We start from the raw sequence: 26,653 nt of genomic DNA, 5'->3' as shown, positions 1-26,653 counted from the left end.
GCATCTCCACAACAATTAACATCCCTCTTTGCACAAGCAATCTGGAAGCTCAGGATTAAATCGGCATAGAGACTACACTACTCTCTCACGCCCAGAGTGGAACTCTCAAAGGTCAGGCACAACTACCTCAGCTAATTCCAAACAGAATGATAAAACAAGCTGGGTTTCAAAAGACCCAGTGTCCTAATTACAGGAAACAAATTGTGCTCATCTGCAATTCTGAGTTTTATTGAGGGAATACTATTAGGAAAGGCTGCCTTACTAAAATCCCCCCTCAGATTCTGCAGACTCCCACAAATTGGCAGTGAAGTACGGTCATGCGGTACTTGGTGGCTTATCAAACTACATCATACACAGGTGTCTCCCTTTATTGAGCCTTGCCTTTTAAGGTAGAGAGCAAGCTGCATACCAGTGCCAACCAAAAAAAATTATGGGATAAGAATTTATGAAGATACTTGAAGAACAGAAAGAAAATGAAGCATCTTAAATATTCTATTGGAGGTAAGTCACTCTTCTATCCCAAGATAATGTGTAAATTAAGAATTTTCAGTGAATCTGAATACATTTTAAACATTCAAAAGTTATTCAAATCAAATGTAGCAGAAGTTATGCTGTAGTTCCAGCTCATAATACCAAATCAACTTCCATTTATTATATTTTTCCTTTCAGCTCAAAACTTTTGCACCATAAAAGAGCTGAATTCATTAAGCAAGCCACACAAAAATGGCATGCACGGATCATTTGCACTAAACTATTAAATTGAAAAGGAACACATCTTGTAATTATATTTCCTTTGACTATACCCTAACCTGACCTCATCCTTTTTAACCAGAACAATTCTTACACAACAGTTTCTGAATACCAACAGTACTGGAGGATGGAGATGGACAAGTTTTAGTCTTTTCATTTAAGAGATGAACCACGGACCTGAAGTTGATCGAACTCGCTAACTGCCGGATTTAAAATAGGGCCATCTTGAAATTCAGCTCCAAACTGGCCAACAATATAGTTGGCCAAAAGATGATGCTCAAATTTTGCCCTAATACTTTTTCTACCACATTTTCAAAGCAGAATAGTTAAGGAGGCACTGCTCACGCCCCACGGTATACGAAGGCTGGCAAGCCTAGACACTCCTCTGTCCTCATGGCAGGCCAGGAAAGCTCTGCTGAATTCCTGTTGATTTAGTCACTTCATTTCCCTTCTTCTTCCCTTGGATCTTCTAAAAAGGAAGATTGCAGAGATGTTATGGAGGTCACCACAGCTCAGTAACACATCCAATGGGCTTCAAAAATAGGGTGACGTGTATAATAGGATGAAAACATGTATGGCCTGTTTCCCCTTGGTACCAGTCAACCTACTCTGGTTCATAGGCTGTACTGTACATAAACGGTTTACAGGCAAAGATCTATAAAAAGTTCCCATAGCTCCATAGATTGTCCTGGTATGAGTCCTCCCTCAAATCACCCAGAGTTCTCACATGTATTGGGATAAGAACACAAGCCTTTAACAGGACTTTGAAGCAAACTTATTTTTAAACTTGATGGGTCCCACCTAGCTTTTTGCATTTACCAAGTGCAACTTCATCCAGCTAGACCATTCAGAAACTCTGTCCTCTGCATCATGGTCCTCTTGAACTGGCTCCTATTGAGGTATCCAAGCATATTACAGAAATAGTATGCCAAGTTCTCCTCTCAGAGTGGGAACAGAAGGCCTAATTCCGTCCTCAAGCACATCATTGTAAATATGGACTAAACCCATTAAGTGACTGGAGTTATTCCAGGTTTACATAGGTAGAACTGTAATCAGTCACTAAAGATAGGACCAGATTCTGAAGGATGCACTCAAAGAATATATATCTCATTGAGGAGAATTAAGGTATTACATACACTAAGCAGCAGAGGAAATCTAGGTTTTTGTTTAGCAGAGGAAGGCTAGTAGTATTAGTCCAGAGCTTCATAAAAAAAATTTGAAAAAAATCTTTATCCAATTATTCAAGACCTACATTATAAAAATGTAGCCAAAAGTGGCAGTGTCTATTCACATCTGTAGAATGTGCTATTTCCCCCCCTGCAAACAGAAGATAAAGAAAGCACAAAGGAATCCAATTTGTAAAAGCTATAATCAGTTTGACTTTCCAATACAACATTGATACAAAAATTGGCAGATTCTGAGGCTTGGAAAGAATCCTTACATAAATGAATAAACCCATGCTTTACCCACGCTCTCAATGAATAAGGGCAAGATCATAGCCTATCCTGCACAAGGAAGCAGGGGGATGCAAGGTACCTCTTACTCCCTTGCACTGGAGTTCTGTACCATTGCTTTCTGTGGGCCTGGGAAAGCAGGCAATACATTCCTCCCCCCACAGGCAGATAGGCAGAAAGGGCAGGAGCGGCCAGTCTTGATTTCACCTCACCAACTTATCAGAGCAGCAAGGAGCATGTGCAGCACCTGTATAGACTCACTGCAGCTTAATCCCTCTACAGAGGAGACTGTCACTTCAATTCACAGTTCCCCAATGTCCCTCCCAATCTGCTCCAGCACCATACCACCCAAGCCTTTCTATGGGCTAGATTGCAAAACGACAATCTAGCCCTAAATACACAATATGGCCTGAACTGTAGTTCTCTGGCTTTGGTACAGAAGTTACTTTGATTTTCCTGACCCTTGTGTTGTCACAGTTACCATGTCTCTTGTCCCTTGGATGCTGCAAGAGGGAGCAATTAATGATTTTATTATCAGAGTTGGCTAGTGAAAGGAAATGGAGAGCTTCAGGTGCTGTCACAGTGAGGCTACAGGTAAGTCCTTGAAGTCAGGATCTCTACATAAAAAGGACTGTTTTGCTACGACACTTTGCACTGGGACGTCTTACATGAGTAGCCACAGGGACAAAAATGCACATCAGAAAATAATTTTTGAAGGTCCAGCTGTATAGCATAGAATTCTCGTGTAACAAATACGCTCTCCCTAGTGAAAAAGAGCTGATGAAGGATGGAAACAGATAAAAATAACACACATGAAACATGACCAGTCACTTGTGAATTTAAGTACACACATCTTGACATCTCAAGTAACATTGCATTTCGAGCCAGCAATCTTGGAAACATGGACTAACTACTTAAAAAAAAATTCATGTATCAAATCCTAAATTTGAGGTTGAGTCACCAGTTTTTACCTCTACAGATTAGTCACCTTCACAAGAGGTTTGTCGGAACCACGACACAGACACACGCAGACATCATCAGTAGCCTTGGGAATCTAAATTGGTGACCTGTTTGGCTCCTATCTGGCTTGTTTGAACTAGAACCTCATAAGAAAGGACGTTTGTTGGAAAGAAGATGGATACTTGGAGGCACAAGTATATAAGCCACCAATGCAAATTCTGGAAATCTGAACAGTGAAGAACTGGTTCAATTCATTTTGCATTCTCCCATTTTTTAATATTTAGTAAGAATGTAACAAAAGAACTGGACCATACTTACATACACTGTTTGGCAAATCTTGGCATAAATCTTATATTCTCGTTGCTGAATGACGGACTTTAGAGACAGAACTGACTGTGTTAAGTGGCTAAAAGGACATTATCTTTTAAGGCCATAAGATTCTAAAATGCTTTTTAAAAGGAAAAACACAATAGTATAGGGGACACCGTTCCTAAGCTCCTGTGATGTATATAGAAAAATCTACCAAGCCAGGTGAATTATGGGTTTTTTAATCATTAAGGATTGCATCCAATACACATTGGACAAGATAATTTACATTCGCAAAGAACAGAGCTTACTACAGAGTTGTCGGTCCCATTTTACCAGTTCCAGAAAAAAAGCCTGCTGCCATATTTAGCAGGCTTCAAATCTCCTTCAATGGGTGGATTTGGCTCTGGTCTTGGTCTGGAATGATAGACATTCTCAGGGATAGGTCGGTCTGTCTGCACTTTTGTGACCTAGAAGGAAAAGTAGTACACTGGAATTTTTCTTGTAGTATTTAATAGACAAAACTACATTAAGCCAACGGCTCAGAGGAGAAACAATAAAAGTGGCTTTAATGAGTCATGCAGCAGAAAAAGAAACCATCCATTAGTAGAATTAATCAAATGCTTACTAATTCAACACATATTGCTTGAAGACTCTGCAAGTATTTAGTAGAGCACCTTACCGTTTAGTGGGCCAAATGATCATAGTGATAGACTGCCACAGATACATAGGGCACATTAAGGAAAAGACTCAGTCACATTTCTACGATCTAGATTAGGATAAGAAAAGCAGGAAGCAGTGACATCACAGAGTGGTCAGGGAAGAGTAAGATGAAGCAAAAACAGTACAATAATATGGTTACTTAGGAGAACAATGCATGTGTCAAAGGTTACATTATTATTATTATTTTTTTAAACTCAATAGCTTAAGCACTTCCTTGAAGGTAAGCTTCTAATTTAAAGTCTAGCTCCCATTTACGCCCAATACAACCCCCCTGACTTAAGTGGAGCTACATGCATGCGACATAAGAATTTTGTCTTGTCAACAGTGGGCGAAAACCTCAGCACCTTTGAAAGCTGCTACTTTGCAAATAAAGTAAAAGTATACACAAGTATGCAAAAGTATGCACAAAAAGTTCCTGTTTTAGCTGTTTGAGGTTAAGCACCTGAACTGGCTCAAAAAATAAGTATAGAAAAAACTAGCAAATGCTGTGTTGCCTAAACTTGTATTTTTGAAGGCAATTCTTAAGGATTATCCACACAACAAATTAATATCAAATGTTTAGTAGAAGTGTCCATTTCAAACCCAGCATATCCTTTCCTCCGGTCCAAGGTCAAACATACAAAAGAACCAGCACAAGCAAATCAATGGAACAGTAGTGTGTACACTTCAGAGAACCATCCCTGGCCAAACATTTTTCCTGCAGCTATGGTAGCAGGAATTTATTTTGTGTCATTCTGTTTTTTTTAACTGATTAAAAATTTAATTAATTGAAAATTTACTTAGTTCTGCTGTAAGCATTTTCGTTTTTAAAGCTTACAAGCACTCAAGTATTGTTAGTAACAGATCAAGAACAGAACCTCTCACCAAAGCAAGCACACACTGTAGGAAAGAGAGTTCATAATCAAAGATTCTCCATCCCAGAGTGTGCTTAAAGGGCCTCTACAGTTCTGCCACAGGCTTCAACAGAAGGTTGAGAGCTCATGAATAACTTGCCACTTCCATTGCAGTAGAAGTGGTAATTTGAGATGTAGCATACGAGGGGAACGTTAATAAAACGGACTGCAGAATCTGGCCATCCAGCTAAGGAAGAGTTGAAAGAGTGTCATGCAGTACACTGGAACATTTTTTCCAATACACTGAACTGACAAATGGAACACTGGTACATGAGAAAGGAAAGCCGAATTCAAGACAATATGAAAGCCACATAGGGACCCAGAAGCAGAAGTGGCCTCCTGGGTTGCCCAGTCAAGTTTCTTGCTACACCTATTAAACCAGAAATAAATCCACTGTTATAGTGGAGAAGTTATGAACCCTGAGCTGTATTTATTGCAACATAACATTCACACAGAGTATCCTAAAATGTTTTACGGAACTAAACATAACAGCTAGTTAAAAAGAGTAGATAGAAAGAGATGAGGCATATGCAACAGAAAGATACATTTCAGACTAGATTTGAAATGAGATGAAGAAATACGGGGGGTTATTCCAGGTGACAAGAGGTGCAGAGAAAGTTCTTGTACCAAAAGTGCTGAGACTGTGTTAAAGCAGCACACATCATCACTTGGAAATCTAGTCTGTTTAAAAACAGTTAAAAGTAGTTTCAGCTATTATGCGTGAAGAGTGACAAGACGTGAGGCAAACTGGAACAAGTACACAGAATGCTTTCAAAACCTGACAGCACAATTCTGAACTAGTTTCTCAGATAAAGGAGAAGCAGTAAATGCAATTCAAGACTACAACAAAGGAGACCATATAGGACCTGGTTGGATAAGGTGATGAACCTGTGTCTCTGAACATCAGAAAGCCAGCAGCAGCAGCACGCTGCACATACTGGGGAACAGGGACTTTGAGGTCAGAGAGAAGGGAGCTGAAATAACCAGTGAGAAAGGTGATGAAGAAATGGGGCAAGATTTCCTAATTACCTTAGACAGCTCTCCCAGATCAGGTCTCACCCAGCCCAAGTTCTCCAGCACACAATTATCAAATGCCAGCTGCTGTTTTCGGCAACGACGAAGCTCTTGAAGGTTGGTATAATCAATACAAGTCCAGTATTCAGTAAAAGGTTCTGCACAGTGTGCCTTAATCTTCCTATAAACAAAGGATTTTAACTGTGTTATTTTGGAAAAGACAAGGTAGCTTATAAGAGCTACATTAGCAAAGTTGGCACTCTCCCATTCACTCCAACCCAAAACACATGAACCAATTTCCAAATGGTTGCCATTCAGTAGTTATTTACAAAGTTTATCTTCCAGATGGTATTCATAAAATTGTTAAAGTCTGGTAATTTTGAAAGTAATAGATAAAAGAAAGATTAGTAATAAATAAAAAAATTACGACACATACGCCTGGCATTTCACAGAACACTACTCCTCCCTGTCAAGAAGATCTTACAGTCTAAGCATATGAATTTATAAATCCACATTGATCTCAAGAGAGGTCTGTATTACCCTTTAAATAACTACAGTACAATTATTAATATGATTGTTAAGCTCAGTCAGCTTTCAGACACCATTCTTACATCTCACTTGGTGCATGCTTATTTTAATAATATAATGTGAATGCTCTTTTCATGATATTTAACTACTTCCAACTTTTGATTTTAGATTCTGTGACCTCCGTGACTTTTGCAATGGCTGGTGCCTGAGCTGGGGAGTCCCATTGCCATCAGCAGCAGTTTGGGTGTGTGGGAGGGGGCTAGGGGCAGAGGGTTGGGGAATGCGGCAGGGCGCTTACCTAGGGATGGGAAGCTCCCCAGGTGGTTCCCACTGGCATGGCCCCCCCCACAGCTCATAGGCAGCCGTGGGGCGGGGCGGGGCGGGGCGGGGGGGGGGGTCTGCGTTGCACACTGCCCACACTCGTGGTTTGAGCATTGGCCTGGTAAACCCAGGGTTGTGAGTTCAATCCTTAAGGGGGCCACTTAGGGATCTGGGGCAAAATCAGTAGTTGGTCCTGCTAGTGAAGGCAGGGGGCTGGACTCGACGACCTTTCAGGGTCCCTTCCAGTTCTAAGAGATAGATATAGATACATATAATATGGAGATATACCTATATGAAAGCAGGCCCCATCCCTGCAGCTCCCATTGGCTGCAGTTCCCGGCCAATGTGGCAGCCAGCGCTTGTGGCGGGAGCAGCAGAGCCCCTGCCATCTAGGAGCTGCAGGGACACAGCCGTGTAGGAAGCCCCTGCCAGCCCGTCTCCCCCAGTGCCAGCTGGGGTCACGAGCCACATCACAGAATTTAAGGTCAGAAGGAACCATTATGATCATCTAGTCTGACCTCCTGCACGATGCAGGCCACAGAATCTCACCCACCCACTCCTGTATCAAACCTGTGTCTAAGCCATTGAAGTCCTCAAATCATGGTTTAAAGACTTCACCCCCAGCACCAGTGGACAGCCCACTCCCACAATTTTAGTCAGGGTGGGTATTTTTAGTAAAGGTCACGGACAGGTCACAGGCCTGTGAATTTTTTTTAATTATTTATTTATTTTTTACGACCTGTGACCTATTCATCGTTTTTACTAAAAACACCCATGACTAAAACATAGCCTTATCTATTATTAATATTTATAGTGTAATAGCACCCAGAGGCCTCAATCAGGATCGGCCTCACCTTGCTGGGTGCTATACAAACACATACAAAGAGGTGTTTTGCCTCTAAGACTATGATCCTCCAAATATTTCTATGCACATGATTTCAGTCATGTGAGGGAAGTTCTGTACTTATTTAAATGTTTGCATCATTGTCCCCCAAGCTGACAAAGGATGGGGAAAGCAACTCACATAACAAGTCTGACGTTTTTTAAAGTATGGTCCCAAGTTACTGAAGCCCAGATACTCAAGATCATCATCTTCAGACTTTCAAACAAAGCCAACTTGCCTTGTGGCTGAGCCCAAACAAGAGAAGTCAATAGAACAGAAAGAGCGTGGGTCACAGTTTTCTGAACAACTGAAAGCTATTGAATACTTTGCCTTCCAACCAGCAGAAAGTGTACACTGACACTCTCCATTGAGGAAGCACTGCCTCCAACCCTCAGGAGTTCAAGTCTAGGGAACAGCAACAGTACCTCAACAAAAAGTTTAAAAATAGCATGATCATCTCAGCTATAACTAAAGAAAGTTGTTATTGTAATGCTTGTGTAAATGGTACCACACAGGCAGAAGCTATGCCGGCTGACATTTCAGGACAGATTACCTCCTCCTATGTAAATACCTTAAGCAGACACGTAGCAACATACAGCACATGCTCACTTCATGACCATACTCTTTTGGAGCACTAATTAAAAATGAAGTGTGTACTGTGTCAAAGTGCTGAAGCATGAAATATATATATGATTTTAATACTTTAATCTTGGTTTTGATACGGACCACGTATGTTACAGGCTACTTCAATGTGAGTTTTGCCTAAGTAATATCTGCAGGATCCAGCCCTAAAACTGGATTTGAAAAGCCACCTGAGATTCTTACCTGAAAAACTCTAGTGCACATTGATTGACTTGCTTCCCTTCCTTTAAGCATTTCCGGGGGTCCTTCTCCTCCCAGCGGCACAGCATGAACTCCTTGTTGGGCTTGTCACACTGCGAGCCATAGTGATGGGCTGCAGCTTTCAGCACCGAGGTGCTGACGCTCACCTGAGGAGTTGGGGGAGGAAGTGTTAGCATCAGCGTCAGTGCACAGCCCCAGGGCAGGGCCCACCACTAAGCACCTGGAAGGTGGGACTCGGGCACAGGGTTTCTGGCCCCCCTCTGTGTTCGGGGTCTGCTCTCTTGCACCCCGCTCGCACCACTCTAGGGCACGTGACCCCACCATGAACAACCACAGCCTGAGATGGGGGGGAGGGAGGGCAGAGGGCCCTGACCCATGCCCGAGCCGGGGGAAGGGTGGGGGATGCAGGAGGCCTAGAGCCCAGAGGGGGATGCAGGGGCCCCAGGGGGGCGGAGGCAGGGGCCCCGGAGTCCGGAGGGTGCGGGGGGGGCAGGGGGCCCGGGGGGTGCGGGGGGAGGCAGGGGGACTGGGGGTGGAGAGGCAGGAGGCCCGGGGCCCGAGCCGGGGGAAGGGCGGGGGATGCAGGGGGCCCACGGGGTCGGAGGCAGAGGCCCCGGAGTCGGGAGGCTGCGGGCGGAGGCCGGGGGCCCGAGCCCCGGGGGGGGGGGCGGGCGGGCGGAGGCCGGGGGCCCGAGCCCCGGGGGGGGAAGGGGGGCGGAGGCCGGGGGCCCGAGCCCCGGGGGGGCGGAAGAGGCAGGGGCCCGGAGGCCGGGGGGGCGGGCGGAGGCCGGGGGCCCGGAGTCCGGGGGGGCGGGCGGAGGCCGGGGGCCCGAGCCCCGGGGGGGGGCGGAGGAGGCAGGGGCCCGGAGTCCGGGGGGGGGCCCGGGTCGGGGGCCGCCACCAGCCAAGGGGTCCCCGGAGCGGAGGGGGAGCTCTCACCTCCTGCACATCGAGCTCCTCCAGCGAGGGCACCTGCAGCGAGCCCGGCATGGCGCTAGCCCGCGTCCCCGTCTCCTTGAACTCCCCTTCGGCGCGCGCCCGCCGGCCCGGCACACAGGCAGGCCCCGCGCCACTGCGCATGCGCCACCAGGTCTCACGGAACTAGTGCGCATGCGCCACCTCGGAGCCGGCGAGAAGCGGGTCGGCAGCGGGTGCTCTACATGGGGGCGGAGCTTGTTCTGTCCCCGCCTGCTCCTCCTCCTCAGGCCCCGCCCTCCGGCTTGTTACCGTGGTGACAGTTTGCTGCCCAGCTGAGGCCAGGCCCGGGCGCGTCCCGGGCGGGCACCATGGAGGTCACGGGCAGCACCTACTTCGGGGACTATGTGCATGGCAGGTGGGGGCTGGGCCCGTACACTGTGCAGTGCGGGGTCTGACAGCCCCCGGCCTGAGCTGCCAGGCAGGGCGACTCCTGGGTGGGAAAGGGCTGGAGGCTCTGTCCTTGCGCGCCCGCTCGCTTGTGCCCGCAGAATTGCAGGAGTGGAAGTACCAGCCCGGGTTGGCACCTCTTTGGCAATTGGGACCCTTTGATGCCAGAGCGGCAGAGCCCAGGATGGGGAGTGCGGCGTAGCTGAGGTCTAATCCTGCTCCTGAAACAGCTTCCAGTGGCCCTGGGAAAGTCACTTAGGGCCAGATTTCTAAAGGTGTTTGGCACCTAGAGATGCACATAGGTGCCTAGTGGGATCTTCAAAAGTGTCTCATCAGCTGTCTCCCAGCTCCCATTGAAATCAATGGTACTTAGGTGTCTAGGTGCTTTTGAAGATCCCACTGGGCACCTGTCTGCATCTTTGGGAGCCGACCTATCTTTGCAAATCTGGGTCTTAACTTCTCTGCATCACTATCTGTAAAATGGGGCTAAAGTTACCATGCTGGGGGATGTGAGGATAAACCGACTTCATGTTATCTATCACTCAACCACACTGCCTTGTTGGAGACACTGGAGAGTGATAGAAAGATCTAGGATATGGCCTATTAATAATTGTAAATAGTGTACAAATGCTGCAGGAAAGGATATTGGTGATTCAGGAAGTTACATGCTTCCTTCCAATGCCATAGCCTGCTGATAAAGGGTGCTTTGCTGCTGTTGTCATTGTCACATTTTGGATGAGATGTAATCCCGACATCTTATGGTTATTGAAGATTCCATGGCAGGTGTTTTTTGTTTTTTTTTTCAAACCTAGGAGTGTTTGTCCTATTGTCCTGGCCAAATTCTTAAAGGCTGATTCAGTTTTGTCTCCCTAGCATTCCACTTGTAGTTCCTGTTGCAAAAGGTGGTTTCACATCCTGTCCTAAACTTTTGGGTGATGTTGCTGGGACTGTTAAACCCTAGAAATGGCTGTGGTTAAATGGTGGGTACATTGATCCCTGTTTGTAAATCCAGTTTGAAATGCATTTAGTGAGGGTTGTTGGATGAAAGCTGCCTTGTAAATAACAGCTATTATTATTCACCCTTTCTCAGGGTGCTTAAAAATGGTCATCAGTTTTCTACTGTTCATAGCTTCTGATTTATATTTACTATCAACCTCCCCCTTCTTCCATTTGTACATTTTTAAAATTATTTTTATAGGTGCATCCCCTCTAAACCAGGTTAATTTTTTAACCAGTAAGGCCTTCTTTGTCAGTTGTGGGGTTTTGCCTTTTTGGACATCTAGCCAAGTGTTCTTAAACAATTCCTGATTATAATTCACAGGATTGAAGGGAAAGGCCGCTATACTCTCCCAACTGAAACCAAATATAATGGCACAATGAAAGATGGAATGTTTCATGGCAAAGGAACCTTGTATTTTCCTAATAGAAGCAAATATGTAGGAATCTGGGACTGCGGAATATCAAAAGAGGTATTATATCACTAGTCCTTTTGATGTGATGCTGAAGACTTAGAAACATAGCAATAGAACATGAGGAGGTTGGAAGTTCACCTATGCCAATCCCCTGCTGCAGTCATAGGAATCTGATTGGGTGGGGGTATGCCCATCTTATCTAAAAGCTGATCTCTGCTCTGTACTCAAAAGAACGTTAAAACCCCTTTGTTCCCAAAGGTTACTGCCAATATGCTTTAGGGGAAATTCTCCCTGGTTCAAAGACTGTACATTCAGAAATGTTTGTATCATGAAATAAGTGAAAAAGAGTTCCGTGGCACCTTATAGACTAACAAACATATTGGAGCTTGAGCTTTCATGGGTGAATACCCACTTCGACGATGCTTTTACAGATCCAGACTAACACGGCTACCCCTCTGATACATGAAATAAGTGGAAGCTTTCAAATCACCACCTTTCCCATTGGTGGCTTTTTGACTCTCAATGTTGGCTTCCCCTATTGCATGGACAATAGCTATTTCCTACTGAACAGGGAAATGATTTGGTTATGGAATGTGGTTCTTATGGATCTGCAGGCATTATTTCCACCTGCACTTAAATATATTATTTAGTCTCAGATAACGTGCATCCTTGGTAATGGATATAAAAAATTGTTATTCTTCACTCCATTCATCACACTTATTAGTTCGGTACTTGAATTTGTTTTGCAGGGGAAATACACCTTTGCAGATGGTCTTGAATTCAAAGATCAAAAATGGCATTACTGTGATGGCTATGACAGAAGATTTTATACAGAAATCTGTTCTGGCCTAAAACCAGCAGGTACTGTGTTGCATTTGTGTCTGGAAGGATTTAAACCAACAACTGTGTTTATTAAGAGAGATTAATTCACCTACATGAGTAACTTGGAGTAGGAATATTCTGGTTTATTTCAGAACTCCATCCACATGACACTAACAAATGTAGTGAATTGTCTCTTCTTGAGTGATCATGTCATGAGGGCAGGACATTTGTTACCTTGCAATTTCTGACATCTGATTAAACTTTCTAAGGGTTTCACATTCACTGCATTCTAGACATATTTATATTACAGAGAACTGGGACATAAAACAAAAAAAATATATTACCTTGCACTCATAATTTTTCATAATGTTCTAAAGTACCTGAAAGAGTAACAGAAATCCACAAACAGCATGGTACATGTAATGTGTGGCTCGAAAATGACAAATTTTGAGTGGATACAAAAATATATACTTACTTTATGTCCAGCCTATAAAATTTGTCTGTTAGACACATTTACTTGTTCATCTATGACTAAAAGGTGAAAAAATTATGTGATAATCACTGAATAATATATTGACATAGTGAACTGCAGTCTTACTATACAACATTTGAACAATGACATGTCTCTTTAAGCCATGGCTAGACTTTCTTGGCCTTACTTTGGAGTGTTTGCTGCATGTTCATAGTATTAGTCTTATGGGCTAAATCACAGGACTGTGAGTAAGGGTAACCAAGATCTCTTCCTTTCTATGCTAAACATTTTCTGAGTGGGCTGCTCTGTGCTTCAGTTTCTCCATCTGCAAAATGGTCATAATAATTACCTACCATAGGAGTGATGGAAATCCTAGTTTAGTAAAGTTTATAAAATGCTTTGAGATCTTGTGATGGAAAGTGCTATAGAGATATAAAATAATATATATTTATTATCATAATTTATTTTGATAAAAGAGTACAGCTGTAAAAAAAATGGGATTTTTTGTTTTTGTAATAAATTACACTGTGTCTTTTCAGGTATCTCTCAGCTTACAGATTTAGATCCTCCCAGAACGATTCCACAAGGCTGTTATGACTGTGGTGATGGATTCTATAATACTATTACCAGAGTTGTCACTGATTACAAACTCAGGTTTTTGAGGAATGCAGGTATGTGTTTTATTCATCTTGAAGTACAGTGTAAGTTGACTTTCTTTCACATACATTCTATCATGCATGATTATAGCTGAAATTTAAAAATCTGTGTTCAAGTTCCAGATCGTTTGTATCAATTAGTTAATTCTAAGGAAAGTTGTATAAACCATCCTGCACATTATTTACAAAATTAGAAGTGATGTTTTCACAGGCACATATGAATAAATGCATTTGATTCGTGTTTAATAGCTTTTAAACCCAGGAAGACTCATTCTCCATTGTGATGCCCAGCAAGACAGTGTTTTCAAGATAGATATCTATCTTTTCAATGGGCTCAGTCCCGCAAGGTGTCAAGCTCTCTGCCCTGGTCAGTTAAGTATGTGCTTAACTTTAAGCACGGGAATAGTCCCTTTGATTGCAATGAGACTGCTCACTTGCTTCAAATTAGGGACATATTGAAGTGCCTTGCTGGATTGTGTCAGTGCTAACACTTGCAGGATCATGTCCTGAGTGCATTTACAAATCTGGATCTTGTGTTGTGGGAGGAGAAGAGAAAAGAGGGGAGACTAAATGAACTGGAGGTATCATCTGCTACAAAATATACCCTATAGTACTTAGCCTGTTTCATAAACTCTCAATAAATACTGATTTAGATTATTACAAATGGCACTGATCCAAAATACTAGAGTGGGCCTACTGATGAGTAAGATAAGTAAAATGCTTTCCAAAAACACAGGAACCTGCACAGATTAGTACAGGCAGGAACGCCTAGGAATTCAATTTATTGTTTTTTAAATGTATGCTTTGAACTCATTGTTCTTAGCTACATTTATTTCTATAGCCTACAGATTGTATCAATCGATATTCACTAACATCACTTCATAGAATGCAGTCTAACAAGATAATTAAAAGTAGAATATGCAGTAGATTATTCTGATCTCTTTTCTGGTAACATTCCTTTGAGAATCCAATACTAGCGTAAAGTTAAATTTGTCAATATGGGTGTGAAGGAGGAATGTATCATGTAGCCATACCCTTCCTCTAAGCACACGAACACAATTGAAAGATCCAGCACTTGTTCGACATCAGAGGAATGTTGACTTCCCCAAGAGAAATAATTCAGGGCACAAGGCCACTGCAGTTAAAAAAAAAAAACAGCTGTAGGCAGAAGAAACTGAGGAAAGAGGTTGGAAAGACAGGGAACAGATCCAGAACTATTCCTTTATAGGTTGGTCAGGAAAAAGCAGAAAAACCTCCAGGCTTCAGTCCAAGTCTTGAAAGCATCAAAAGCAGATGGTAGGAAACATTCAGGAAGCTCTTACAACAGCTTGACAGGTTTAGCCAAATGACACCATCTTCCTCAGGTCTGGGAGTGGGATTTGAGGATACTCCAGCCCCAGCCTTTCACCCTTGTTTGTTGCGAAGCTGCTTGCTTCATTGCTGATTGAGCTAGCAGGGAAAGGAGGCACTCTGCCTTTAGCACTGATACTCCTGCCAAACAATCAATGAATCAAAACATCTTTCTAGCAAGGAAAAGAGAAGGCTCTGTTTGAATTTGTTGCAGTTTGCTTTTCTTTAATGCAATGTGTGTACACAGATTATCATAGAGATTCCTGCCTCAGTTAGCAGGACTTCAGCTTCGCAAATATCAAAGGCCTGAGGCTCATTTACGTTAAGGCCCCTCACTGCCAAGTGGTGCAATGGGGTCCTAGTGTAATTGAGACCAGGTCCAGGGTGCATAATGAAAACAATAGTTTCATTTCTCCTAGTGTTACTAGTCAAGGATTTCATTTTTAAAAAAAAATTTTGCAATTATTTCTCAGTTTATAAACCATTTCTTCCTTGGGGATATATGGAAAATTCTGTAATCTGTTCGTGTGCTTTTTGGATCTTTTCTTTTTTTCCCCAATATCATCTAATACACAACATTGCAGACATAAAGAGAACATGCTGAAATACCTATTTGTGAGAAGAAATCCTGCTCACGTTTTTCAATCGGTCATTTTGGAGTTAGACGCCGCTGCTGCCACTAAAGGAGTACAGCCTTTGAGAACTCATACCTCTGACTCCATTTTTATTGAGCGACCAGTACAAAGACCTGAAGATGAATATCCAGAGTTTTGCATCTTTAAATTAAAAGCATAAAATATGAGATTTTAGATTTGCTGTCAAATGGAGAGCAAATTCCAGGGTTAAAGGAGAGCTATGGCATTCTGGGAGTGTAGACACTAGACCCTGTAGTTTTCAAAGATAAATTAGTTAGAAGGAGACATCATTCTCTGCTGAGGAGGTGGCGTGAAAGGGGATAACTGAGTGTGACTAGCCGCTCTGCCCCACTGATAACAAAACAAAGAGGTTTTTGGTGTAATATGCTTTCCTTCTGCTTCCGTCCTCCTGATGCTAACTTACCTGGTGCAACCCCTGCTCCTGCTTCTCCTAGTCTGAGAATGATTCTTCTTTGCTACCTGTTCTTCATGCTCCTCCTCTAGGACTTGAATGGTGCATAGGCCTTGGGGTTGGCCCTCTGCATGTGGAATTGCACCTGATGTACCTTTGTCTCTTTATAGAACATTAGAGAGGAGGGGAGAGAGGAGACAGAGACAACTCCTTCTCTCATTTACACCAGTGTAAATCCAGAGTAGGTTAATTGAAATCAGTATGTTAACTATGGATTCACACATGTGTAACTAAGAGCACAATTTGGCCAAGAGACTCAAGACAGGCTATTATTTATTGAAAGGAAAGGTTTTTTTAATGCTGGAGTCACAAAGCTGCCAATGATCAAGTTATGATTTCGACAAGCCTAGAATCTTGTGACTTAAAGGAAAAGTCCCAGAGTGCTCAAGTGTAGAGTTTCTGAGTAAATTGTTACAACCAGCAGAGGTTACAAGTCAGGAGTATTATTCTGTAGTTTAAACAGCTGTATATTTAGAACATCAAGAGTTTAATTATGTCACTAATATGACTCTATAAGGTTGAGATGGCACTTTAATTCTAAGCCTCAATAATCACATGCTTGCAGCTTCCTCCTAACATTACCCTTGGGACTGAAACTTCTCATGCTTGGTCTGAATGAACCTGGAAATGAATCATCTTGGAATATTTGAAGAAATTCCATTTATCCCTTCTGGATCATCCAAGGACAAAATCCATTCAATTATTGTGTAGAAGTGTGTGGCTATCCCTCCCTGTCAGTATCTGAGGGAAGCCACGCCCCCTGACAGTTGGGCTGCTCTTCAGGCAAGGGTTACTGGGGAATTAGCAATCTCTGAGGCGCTAGCCCTCTCAGCAGGGCCAGACAGCAAGCCATCTGGGGCTCAGGCTCAACAGGACCACAAACAATCTTGGGGCTCAGGCCCTCAGACAGGGAGGAGCACCAAATGGTCTTGGGGCTCAGGCCCTTGGGCGAGGGAGCACCAAACAGCCTGACATCCTAGCTTTGGCAGATAGCAGACAAATGCAGGCCTCTTGGCCTAAGGTAGGGAGGCTGTCATCCCAGAGGTGGGGTTGGCAGCAGGAGGTAGGGGGACCCGGGCCCACCCTACTCCATTGGGTGCCAGCCTAGGGCCCTAACAGTGACAGATGGTTCCATCACTGAGTCAGCGGGGATCCAGCCAAAACACGCTGACCTGGATTCAGGCAACAACACAACTGGACTAAAGTCTGGTGTCCCTGGGCTATTTCCTACACTCCCATCATTGTGTACCTGTTGCTCAGGGTTGTCCTCCATCTCCCTGGGGTATACAGTCCCAAACAGCTCCTTGGCGTCCCTAACAGCTCCTTGGCGTCCCTGTCAGCAGGTGGCTCTGGGAGCACCTCTGGGTCCTTGGTGCAGAGTAGGTCTCCGTCGGGCTCATGCCCCAGCAACGGACGGGAGACATCTGTCTCCTGTGGTGGCTCTCACCCAACTGAGCTACCTTTTATACTTCCTGTCCTGCCCCTCTGCTTCGGGCAGGTCAGGCATGGGTGTCATGGCTCCGCCCACCCAGGGGTAGGCGTGGGTTCCTCCCCATCAGTCTCTGAGGAACGCTGTGCACCCTTCTTGCCTTCAGGGGTTTTGTCTTACAACTTAGATGTGGTGTGTACAGAGTACTCGGTGAGGAATGTGGGCTTTGCTTTGTCTGAAGAAATGTAGTTGAGAAATAAAGCCATAATTATCTGAAAATCATGTGTTACTCATGCACGGTGTATTACTTTCCATACCGCTCTTAGCAAGTACCAAATGTGAGCAGATGTTTATGTGCTCATTCTCTCAGCCACCAGTGACTCTAGCTGACATCAGAATTGGTAGAGGGGCGAGGACTTGGCAATCTTGCAGACCTATGGATCTTTCTAGATATGAGGCAGCAAGTTAAACTTAAAAAAATGTTCTACTGCAGGAGAAGAAGTACTGTACTTTCTGAACATCATTCTCCTCTGATGTTGCCCATTCTATTGATGTAGGTAGTGGGTGAATGCTCTGATTCCAGACTTGCCCCTAAATTTGCCTAAAGAATGTGCAGATTCTTTTGGCAGATGCTCTTTGCACAGGTACTGGAAAAGGAAAGCCCTTCACCACAAAAAAGAGAATAATAGTTTCATTCTTTGACTGAATGTAGGTTCCTAGTGATTTGAATGTCTACTTATAAGACTAGATTATTTAGTAATTTATATATTTGTTTCTTTTTTATTAGATTTAAGATTCTGAATGTAGATGAGCTCTAGCTCCAGTATGTTGAAACTCTTAAAAGCTCTTTGAATAATTGTTCTATGGATACTTGTTAAGCTAAAGAAATCAATTTTGATCGACAATAAAAGTTCATGCTATTTCAAGTGCAATGCTACAGCTATTTGCTGTTGTATATTTAATCATTTTGAATTATATGTCATGTAAAAGATTTTAGCTCTGGGGCATTTGCCAGATGGCTGATTCTGCATTTCACACAACAAAAGAAATAATGTTTTTGTAAAGCTCTGAAAAATTGTTGGTAATCAGTATATTCTTCAAGGAATGGGATCCAGACCTGTTTAGAAAAAAATAAGCTTTTGCAGAAATTAATTTGACGTGCTTAGGCTTTACCTCTGGACTCTGAACAAAACAAATTGTGTCTATTGTTTGTGGATTTTTTTTTATCAGTTTGACAAATCCAGTGAATTTTAAATTTTACATGTTTTTGTGACAAGTGCAGTTTGTTTGCAATTCACTGATCTCCCTTCTTGGGGCTGGCAAACTTACTTCTCCTGAAAAACAAGCAAAGACAGGTGAAGAAAAAGTTGTGCTCAGGTCTGTACATAGATATAGGTACAAGCCTATAACCCTTGCTCACACAAGTAGTCCTTGTGAACCTGAGTAGCCTATTGCTTTTTTCCCTCAACAGCTAAAACAGTTGTCCTTGTCATCTCCTGCCTTGGCTGCTGCTCACTCCTCTTTCTGAACGATCTAATATTCCCATCATTCCAGTCTAATCCCACCAAAATGCCATAGCAAAGCATTTTACTTGTCGGCCATCTGACCAAGTTGCTCCCCTTGCTTCCCTTGACCTCAAGTCTTGCTTAGTTTTACTCCAAACTGTGTCTTGTCTCCTATTATGTTCCCTGATGTCTCCTTTCCCCGCCCTTCTTTTATTCCCACCATTTATCTTCTTCTGTGCTGCCCCATATTCATGCTAATCCTCAATGTCCCACTCCCCCACCTTCCAAAGCCCCCACTTCTGTGAAGGCCCCAGACAGAAAATATTGGATGAACAAGAGGGACAGAATATTTGTTATTATAAACCCCTTCCTCTGGGTCTCCTAGTTCATCTCATCTTTCTGTGAATATCTTCTAAACTGTAAGCTTTTGGGGGCAGGGCTTGTCTTAAAGTCTGTCTTGTGCCTACCTGACAGACAGCATTTAACAAATAATGGATATCAACTGACTTTCAGTGGGATTTCGTACAGGGGTAAGGGTTGAGGAAATACCACAATCACGTCTTCTGCAATACAGGTCTGTCGCATCTTAACGCACATTTAACATGCGCAATTTCAGCTTTACGTGGTCGGCAAAAAAAAAAAAAGAGAGAGAAAAATAACAATGTTAATACTATACCTGTAGCGAGGGTGATTCCCCCTGCCATTACACTCAGTGTAATTTTGACTATATGCGATTTTCGCTTTACGCGCTGACTGCGGAATGTAACCCCAGCGTAAGATGCGACAGACTTGTACTAACAAGAAACTTACCAAATAACATGTTTATTTAACTCACTTATTTACCTTAGGAACAAACTGCTCATTTGGGTGGTGAGAAGGAACCCAGACATAGGAGAGCGGGGAGAAGATTGCTGGGATTGATACTGGGGACTGCTGTGGGGCCAAGTCAAGGGAGCTGAATGGGAAGACGGGGGGGTGGGGAGGAATTCAGTGTGTTTAACTGAAAGAGAAAACACCCTAATCTCATATAATGAAGTAGCTGTGTGCCTGTCATCACCCTGATCTCTTTGGTTGTATCCCTTCCCCCATCCTTCATCGGCATTGTCTTTTGAGATTATGTGCCCTGTAGTATAGGGACTGTGTCTTCCCTGTGAAAGCATCTAGCCCATATTGGACATGACTGCAAAATACATACTGATGTCTTCCTCGCAGCAAAGGGCTGTGCAAGCTACAGCTATAATTGAGAGCTCTATGCTATATAACCTAGAGAGCATGTTTAAAATTGAATCTGGCGTCTAAGTTTTACCAGTCAATTTACCCCATTCAATAAAGCATTTTATTAACCAGTATGAGTGGCCCTCTCTACTGTAGCTAGCATGGCTAACATGGTGTTAATATTAATACATGCATCACCTAACTAAATTACTGCAATCATTTAAACAACTGTAGCCTGTGCTGATATATTGTTCATTGTGGTTTCCTGAGCCTAATATAATTGTCGCTTTGAAACTTGTGAAGGTTTAAATTCCAAATAGCAGCATGCCAAGAACAACAACTTTGTTTGTGTGTTAGCCATCCCACTGTGAATCCACTTAGAAAGTTTTGACCCAAACAGTATAGGAGCTTGTGTTCAGCTATACAGTACGTGTGAAAACAAATTTTGTAGGAGATGGAAAGTTCATTTTGAGGCCATTTTGGATTTACGCAATTAAATGGAAATGGAAGGGTGAGAGTTTGTGTGTGGAAGTAAAGGTTAATTAGATACATATTTTCCATTTTCTTGCCAACATTGATGTTGTTGAGGTTAGGTGTGGCAAGGAAGGGGGTGCTGGAGATTTTGGGGGAGGGGCAGTAGAGGTGATGGCTGTGATGCTATCACAAATGGCTATAATTGTGGAATGGAAGAACATGATAAATTGCACCATGGGTGATGGGAGGAGTCAGGTATGTGAGACAATGAACAGCTGTTGTTATTTACGGAGCACTGAGAATATACTTGGCACTAACTTAGATTAGAAGACGACATAGTTTCTGTTCCAAGGAGCAGACAATGCGAAGGCCCTCTTTTGCAATCTTTGCTCAAGGCAAGTAGCTCTTACTTATGCTAGTAGTCACATTAGCTTCAGCAAGACAGCTCTTGGGGTTAAGAATTGCAAGATCAGGCCCTAACACAGATGCAGACAATCAAGTTCTAACATATAGGATGTATAAGGGAACAGTGCATGGCTTTCTCCTTGTAAGAGTCACCGAGTATTAATGCCTTGGGAGATTATAGAAAGATCCAAACAGGGTTAGCAGAGTGGTGGAGGCCTGTTGTTGGCTTGTAGCAGACTGGAAGGTAGAGTATTGCAGTTTGGATGGAAACGTAAAAAGGCACAGATATCATTTAAAAGAATCAAATGATATATTCCAGTGGCTCATCTAGCAAGACCTCAGTTTGCCTCAAGACTTCAACTGTATCTCATGCAAATTATTAGATTTCACAACTTTAGAATAACATAACGTTTATTAAGCAAACTTGGCCTCCTTGGATTTTATCAATGTTTTCATACAAAGCAATTTCCTTTATTTTCAAAATTTGAACATGAAAGTAGCCCGTTTTAGCAGAATATATTTCATGAATGTATATTCTACTGAGGCCGCTGAGGAAAATGGAGAAAGAATAAACTTTTAAAGATAAATGAGCTGAAATAAAATTCAACACACAATGTGAAGAACCACATACTGCCCAATTGTGCCTAGGATGATAATTTACAGTTGATTAAAGAGTTTGTGTTTAAAAAAAAAAACTTAAGGAAAATTACTTCTGAAGGTGAAGATGTGCTTAGACAATCATATTAACATATTCAAACAATCGCAGTTTGTAAAATAGTAATTACAACAAGCTATCTGGTAGCATTAATCAAACGTCAAGGTTTAAGTCCATTTTCAATATTGATGAAATGTGATTCTCCAGTCTAACCCTGGTGTTGCGGGGTTATGGAAGCCGCCAGCGACAGAAAAAGAGGAACGTGTAGTTAACAAGCAGCTGCCACAAAGAAGGATCGGCATCTGTGATTTAAATTGTTAGCTGCACAGTCAGGTAGAGTGTAAAAAGGGTAGTCAAGAGGCTGTTAAGTCCATTGCTGCCAATTATTAACAATCAGGGAGGAGCTTTAAGACTTGTTCAGTACAATAAACCCAGTTTGTCTTGTTTCAGGGGTTACTACTGAAGAGGTTGCAGCTGCACTGATTCGAATAGCCCTAAAACTACAGTAATTATCAACCAGTCTTCTTTAGTGTGGCAAAAGTATGTTTAACCACAGCTTAACTCTTTCCGTTCTAGTATTTCTCTGCCTCCTTACACATAGCTAATCCCTGGAGCCATTCTGATCTATATTTTTGTGGTTCCTCTAGCTATCCTGAATAGGATCCTTCATTTTCCCTTACCTCAGTCTAAGGAATATTTGTGTGGTGCCCACCGGTTGGATAATAGTCCTAGAGGTTCCAGATATTTTGCTCAAGGTCCTTCATTGTGGATATGGAGTCCCTGTTTCTTTTTGTGGCTCCCAGTGCATTTTACCCACCTTCCAGGGCTGCAGCCCCATCTAAGACAATGATTAGAAATCAGTGGGACAGTAAGCATGAGTGGAAGTACGCAGACAGCACGCTGCCAGCTCATTTCCACTTTCTTTTCCACTTGAGTTAGTTCTCACCTCCGTATGCAGTTTTCAGCAAGTTTTTCTCTTTTTAATGCAGCTCAGCTGTGAATAAAGCATTAGGAGGCATAAGAAAATAATACTGAAAATATGCCAGCCTCTGGTAACATTTTCTTCTGGGTGAGACTGTAAGTTCTGATCACCCAATCTCAAAAAAGAAAGAGGTGTCATCTGTGGATGAGTGATGAATATGATTAGAAATATAGAAAGGTTACAGTGGTTTTGTTTGGAGAAGAGACAAATAAGAGAGGACATGACAGAGGCATACAAATAATGAGGTATAGGTAAAGTAGATCAGTTGCTCCTATATGTCCTTTTCCCATAATGCAAAGCATGGAGACATGCAATGAAACTGAAAGGCCACCAACTTAAAATATCCAAAGAAATGCTTTTCTGCACCATGCCTAGTTAACTGGGTGAACTCATTGCCACACGATGTTATTGCAGCCAAAAAGCGTAGGCGGATGCTAGGCATAAGTCAATCGCTAAATGAGAGTGGGTAGGAAGACGCTTTCCCTATATACAGATTATTGCATAATTCTTCACTATGAGGTTTCTTGTGTCTGCCACAGTCAGAGACTAAAACCTGGATTTGTAAGCTCTTTGGGACCAGCTTTTTGTTCTGTGTTTGTACAGCACCTTGCACAATGGGGTCCTGGGCCATGACTTGGGATCCTAGACACCACAGTAATACAGATAATAATAGATGGCTCACAGGTCAGCTCCAGTGAGGTAATTGCTATATTCCTCTGAATGAAGCAGGGGGTGCCCTGAGGTAGGGCAATGTGCTGTAGTCCCTTCACCAGACAGGCTCTTCTTTCTATTCAAAGTGTGAATTGGTAATAACTGACTCCATTGGGACATCTCCTTACAATACAGCCTCTGTGAAAACTGTATGTAGTCTTTCTCAATGCTTATTTGCTGATACTTACTGTGCATAGAATCAGATCACTGCATGAGCTGAGCTATGGTGGTGTTGGGCCTGGGTGGGAGACTAAAATCCTTAGAAGAAAAGGCTTAGGTGCATGTCATTTACTGAAAAATGTTTCCTTCTGCATCAAGCTGGATGGACCAGGATCCTGTTGAAAACTCATGAACTGAAGTCAAAAACATCTTGTGCCTTTCATATTGGTCAGCTGAGCACCAGAATTATATGACCAATGCAGATTCAGTATGAGGAAGGCAGTTTGCTCACTTCATGGAACTCACCTGAGCAATACGATCTTTATCAAAGGAAGCAATGGATACAGGTGGTGTTTAGCAGGTGGAGTTTTTGATTGATTACCTCATTTTGACAGAATCAGACAATTTAATTTTCTTGCAATTATTACAAGTCCGGAGTAACAACTGTTACATCGAGGAGGTACATAATCACATAGACACTAACAATCTGGACACTACCTAGCTCATCTAGATACTTCATGGCCTCATCTTGTTAATATCGGAGCATCTGGAGTGCAGAAATAGAACTTGACATGCAAAATAATCACAGCTTGCACATGATTTATTGATACTCCCTATCCTGGGCTCTGGGACCCTCCCCTCTTGCAGGGTCTCACAGCTTCGACTCCAGCATGAGCCGAAACATCTGCACTGCAGTTTTATAGGCCTACAGTCCGAGCCCTGCAAACCCGAGTCAGCTGACCTGGGCCAGCCATAGGTGTTTTATTGCAGTGTAGACATACCACAGGGGCCAACTTTGCAGTCCTATTACAGCTTTCAGTGGGATGTGTCCACCTAAGGACTTCAGTGTCAGACCTTAAACAAATTCAGTGTTTTTTCTCTTCTTTTTAGTCATATTTTTTAAAAAGTTATTCCGGTGGTGCTTATTTTCTCCTGGCTTATTTCCTTTGAGACAGAAAAAAAGAACATTGTAATTGTGGGTTTTATTAATGTCGCATTCGTGCCAAGGAATAGAGCAAAAGCTGTATCCTAACCTGCTGAGGTGGACAGAGAAAGAAATGTATCCACTTGAGTATTTTATCAAAATGTCACCGTATCATGCGTTAACAGCAGTTAAAGCACAGCTACAGGCTAAACTAATAAAAGTCTTTTCCACAGCCCTGCTCATAGCAGTAAGCTTTAACAAAACATCATACCTGCGTGTGGAATTGTGAGAGAGGTGACAAGCACAAATAACTGCTGTGGGTATAATTAGTAACTGTGTGCAGAAGAGTAACACACAGTAGTGTGCTCTTGGGGAAAACCTCCTTCGATGCACAAGCATCTCTGACTGCTGTTTGTAAAGGGTGTTGTGACAAGTGCCACCATTTAGACTTGGGACAGAAGCCTGGGCACATGCTTTGGTTAAGTCTGTAGCAGGGCTCAGCATGAGAAGCATCTGACAGGCCGTTTCACTTGACCATGAATGAAAAAAGATGCTAAGATGGCAGGGAAAAAAAGAAAGGGAAACAGAAAAAGGAAAAGACAAGAGCAGATAAGGTTTGATCCAAAGCCCACTGAAGTCAATGGGACTTAAGAACAAACCTAAGATTTTAGTGAAGGGCACTTCTTTGCCATACACCCTTTATATGCTTCTCTCCTTCTTAGACCAGCACAGCTGCATTTATATGACTTTTTAAACTTAAATGTTGCTATAGAAACATAATAAAGGCTAACTCATAAGCAGACGTCTCCCTTCAGAAGCTGATTCCTCACTACCAACATTTTTTTTTTTAATCTATAATTGACAAGGTCAGTATGTTCTCTTTCAGGTAAGCATTGCTACAAAATCCTTGACATTTGGAACTAGGTTCATTAGAAGCACAAATTGCAAACATTGATCAGAGTTTGTAAAGATGACAGTAAACAGAAGTAGCTCTGCTACAGTATGTGTCATTTGAATAAGAAAAGAGATACTGGTACTGTTTAAAGCAATATAATTAATATTTTTATCTGATCTACTACACAGATTTTTTCAATCACCAACACAAGTAAAAGCCTATCAAACAGGTTTTACAGACAGGCTGCTTTAGTCTCTTCAACTACTACTGTTTATCAAGTTATAATTTTCTGTAATTATTCAAAATATTTCTATTCCCACGTTGCTGGATAGGTGCTTTCTCCAAATTGCCTTTTTGGTTTCCACCTTTCACATGGTTTCTGTGCCCTGACAGATAACATGACAGACATTGAATAATTGTGAGAGATACAGAAGATTGTCTAAAGTACTTCCATCAGCTGGTACATCAGCTTGTTGTTATCTGTTATAAGGTGGCATTTTTGTATAATTACGTTGGAAGAAGAGCTGTAAAAAAAAAATCCAAATGAACTGGGGCTTTGACTCTGGACTTTTCACCAATTGCAATTTTCATAAACTGACACCAACATCAGTAAAGTTTTATGTCCTCATTACTGGTACTGGTATCCACTGTAAATGACCATGAGGCCAGAAATTATACTATATACAAGGAAGTGTTACAATTTTTTGCACGAGTTCCCAACAGTTAATGTGACGAGATGGCCTAATGATCAGATCTATTACCATAAACTCTGTCACGTCCTTCTGTTATATATGTTTGAATCTTGGCAAATGCCAACAAAACTGTACACAGGATCTGTTGGCTAAGCAAGAAGTATTTTAAAAATGCATTTATTCCTCAAAGAAAATACTCTCTCTGATCTGGACTCCTCTATGCAAAAGGCAGATCTGAATCTGTAACATTTGACAATTTCTTTTTCTCTCCTTCAGATGATGATGAACATGAATGGATCATTCGCACCTGTCGGAAAGGCTGGGATGAAATAACTGGATTTAAACCTAAACAGCTTTAGCTTCTACCCTGATTTTGGAAAACAACATCTGATTCATCCTTAAGTCTGAATGTCTTTGTGGATTTAGATCAGTCCATACCATTATGTGATTGTAGTTTTATAGCCTTTGTTAGCATAATAAAACTGGAACCATCCTTTAATCAACTATGTTCACGTGAAGCCATGGAAATAAGCTTACTATACTTATCCTAATATTCCTGAGAGGTGTGCAGTGTAGTAGAATCAATATATACACATTATTAAGCCTTAACATACAAACAATTTACTAAAGAGACTGCCTCAAATTCAGTGCTGAAGGCATTCAGCTCCATCTTAGCATTTTTCCCCAGTTATCTGTCCGGGTGTATTTCTTTACCCTCCTTTTGCTCAGTACTTTGATATGGATTGA

General features: G+C 42.4%; 2 protein-coding genes across 5 annotated transcripts; one reads left to right on the top strand and one right to left on the bottom strand.

The window, feature by feature from the left end:
• Positions 1-476: 476 nt before the first annotated feature.
• Positions 477-9,750, bottom strand: NDUFA8 (NADH:ubiquinone oxidoreductase subunit A8). 2 transcript variants are annotated; one of them, XM_050926852.1, is made up of 5 exons: positions 9,615-9,750; positions 8,658-8,821; positions 6,116-6,281; positions 3,782-3,940; positions 477-1,219 (listed from the first exon to the last, which is right to left on the bottom strand). In XM_050926852.1, the coding sequence occupies exons 1-4, from the start codon at positions 9,663-9,665 to the stop codon at positions 3,803-3,805; spliced, it is 519 nt and encodes a 172-aa protein (XP_050782809.1). In that variant the 5' UTR covers positions 9,666-9,750; the 3' UTR covers positions 477-1,219; positions 3,782-3,802. The 2 variants fall into 2 exon arrangements, with proteins under 2 accessions (XP_050782809.1, XP_050782808.1); XM_050926851.1 differs by lacking the exon at positions 477-1,219 and having other exon boundaries at positions 3,697-3,940.
• A 145-nt stretch (positions 9,751-9,895) lies between these two features.
• On the top strand, positions 9,896-26,405 carry MORN5 (MORN repeat containing 5). 3 transcript variants are annotated; one of them, XM_050926855.1, is made up of 5 exons: positions 9,896-10,008; positions 11,362-11,509; positions 12,202-12,313; positions 13,286-13,417; positions 26,183-26,405. In XM_050926855.1, exons 1-5 carry the CDS (start codon positions 9,962-9,964, stop codon positions 26,263-26,265), a joined length of 522 nt encoding a protein of 173 aa, XP_050782812.1. In that variant the 5' UTR covers positions 9,896-9,961; the 3' UTR covers positions 26,266-26,405. The 3 variants fall into 3 exon arrangements, with proteins under 3 accessions (XP_050782812.1, XP_050782814.1, XP_050782813.1); XM_050926857.1 differs by lacking the exon at positions 9,896-10,008 and adding an exon at positions 10,532-10,823; XM_050926856.1 differs by lacking the exon at positions 9,896-10,008 and adding an exon at positions 10,936-11,020.
• The last annotated feature ends 248 nt before the right edge of the window (positions 26,406-26,653 follow it).

This window comes from Gopherus flavomarginatus, chromosome 17 (assembly GCF_025201925.1).
Source record: "Gopherus flavomarginatus isolate rGopFla2 chromosome 17, rGopFla2.mat.asm, whole genome shotgun sequence".
Lineage (NCBI taxonomy): Eukaryota > Metazoa > Chordata > Testudines > Testudinidae > Gopherus > Gopherus flavomarginatus.
Note: the sequence above shows the minus strand (reverse complement) of the source record. Positions and strands in the feature narration are given on the sequence as shown.